Source organism: Belonocnema kinseyi, chromosome 10 (assembly GCF_010883055.1).
Source record: "Belonocnema kinseyi isolate 2016_QV_RU_SX_M_011 chromosome 10, B_treatae_v1, whole genome shotgun sequence".
Lineage (NCBI taxonomy): Eukaryota > Metazoa > Arthropoda > Insecta > Hymenoptera > Cynipidae > Belonocnema > Belonocnema kinseyi.
This window is the reverse complement of record NC_046666.1, coordinates 89,939,859-89,941,777: the sequence shown is the minus strand read 5'-3', so window position 1 is coordinate 89,941,777 and position 1,919 is coordinate 89,939,859. Positions and strand designations below refer to the sequence as shown.

At 30.1% G+C, this 1,919-nt stretch overlaps 1 protein-coding gene across 4 annotated transcripts in view; it reads left to right on the top strand.

Annotated features, from left to right (window-relative positions):
• The first annotated feature begins 864 nt into the window (after window positions 1-864).
• LOC117181516 overlaps window positions 865-1,919 on the top strand; it is a 146,247-nt gene continuing 145,192 nt past the window's right edge. For all 4 annotated transcript variants that reach the window (XM_033374278.1, XM_033374279.1, XM_033374280.1 and 1 more), the window contains exon 1: window positions 865-1,284. In XM_033374278.1, coding sequence (XP_033230169.1) covers window positions 1,173-1,284 — 112 coding nt within the window. In that variant the 5' untranslated portion in view covers window positions 865-1,172. The remainder of the gene's footprint in view (window positions 1,285-1,919) is intronic.

Below are 1,919 nucleotides of genomic sequence, written 5' to 3'. Positions count from 1 at the left end.
AATTATGGTTGATAGTTCAAATTTAAATACCCTGACAAGTGAGAATAAATAGGCGAGATTATAATTATTTTTTATATTTTGTTGTAAATTTGTCTTTTTTAGTTGAAAATTAATGTTTTTTGTTAAAAATTTGTCTTTTTGATGAAAAATTAATTTTCTTGGATAAAAATTTCATTTTTTGTGTTTTGAAAAATTTATGTATTTAAAAAAAATTCGTATTTGATAGAAAATCTGTTTTATTCTTTTGTTGTTAAAAATGCAACTGGATTGAAAACATTTCTGTTTTAGTAGAGGCTTCAAGTATGTCTTTTTAAGTTGAAAATTAAACTCCTTTCTAGAAAGTGAAAATAAGTTCCAAGGCATTAATTATTAGATCAACTATTTAACTTTATGTGTCATAATGAATAAAAATTTAGAACATTAGGCTTGATGTTATATTTATTTTAATTAATAATCAACAACTGATTAGGATTTTCATGAGTTTGACATCATATAAGAACAAAAACTTAAAACTTCTTAATCAAATATGACTAAATTTATCATTAAAATCTAATATTAGCGGAATTTCTATGTTTTATAACCTCTGTTCAGTAGGGGGGGGGGGGGGGGAACGTGTACAATAGATCGGCTCGTGCGGGGTAAAGTAAGATCTGAAATATGGAGAAATGCACAGAGACGTTTAATATCTTCGCCAATGGCATTTACGATTTACTGCATTTCAAGTACACTTCTTTCTCGCGCGCTCATTTCTCCAATATGGCTGGCTGTGGCGGAGTTGCTTTCTATTGGTTAACTTTTTTTAGTTGCGCATGGTTAGACCATGCATTCTTATGCTGCTACCAGTGCTACCTACCTATGAGCTCCCACCACGGATTGTAGCCCTTACTCTACGCTCGTGTCAAGACATTTATTATGTGTTTATTTACGAGTTTTGATATGTATTTTGCTCGGTTTTATCACCTACGTGGACATTGTGTTAAATAAAAGAATTTTTTTTTCGTCTCCTAATTCTCATAATTGTAACAAATTTAATATTTTGTGATTTGATTCACTGTCAGATCTCTCGATAATAAATGCACAAAAAAATTCATATATCCATTAGTTCGAAAAAATCGGTTGATCGAAATCATCAAAGAAAATATTACTTTAACGTTTCACTCTACTAAGTCTAGATGGTTGAAGGCAATGAAGATGATAATTTAGGGTGGTTCGAGAGGCCCGAATTAACCCAGAAGATGATGAGAATTGATCAGCTTATGAATTCACTCAAGCGAGAATTCAAAAGTAAGTGTATAATACGTCTGTTTCGTTTACATACATTTTCTAGCTTCGTTTAGGAAACTTTGCGAATTTCGAAATTTGCAATGCGGTTAAATTAATGATATCTTAAAGTTAAACAAACCTATCTTGTTCCTTCCCTAATACAATTCATAAATAGTAGAAACTTGTAATGAAAAACTGTACATTTTTTTTTAATTGAAGTGACCTTAGTTTTCGTATTTAGGAAATCCGTACTGAAACTTCGTGCGACTATTTGTTACATGGCTGTTCTCACAGGAATCTGACCGACAAAAGTGTTCTTTTACCGGTTTCGAGAAATCGAGATTTTTCTGTCCAAAATTTCAATTGTCTTATTTCTTGAAAGCGTACTTTATGTATTCCTTTTATTAATAACGCGAATAAAAGCGTTTCTAGCAAGAAAATGATTTGCTAATAAGAAAACTGATTTTCTACGAAAAAGTTATATTTTCTTAAAAATAGTTTAATTTTTAACAAAATAGTTTAATACACGCCGAAAATATGAATTTTTGACATATAAGTTAATTTTACACCGAATAGTTTCATTTTCTATGAGATTGTTGCATTCTCAGTTGAGTCGGATTAATTTTCGACCAAAAAACATGAATTCTTAATAATAA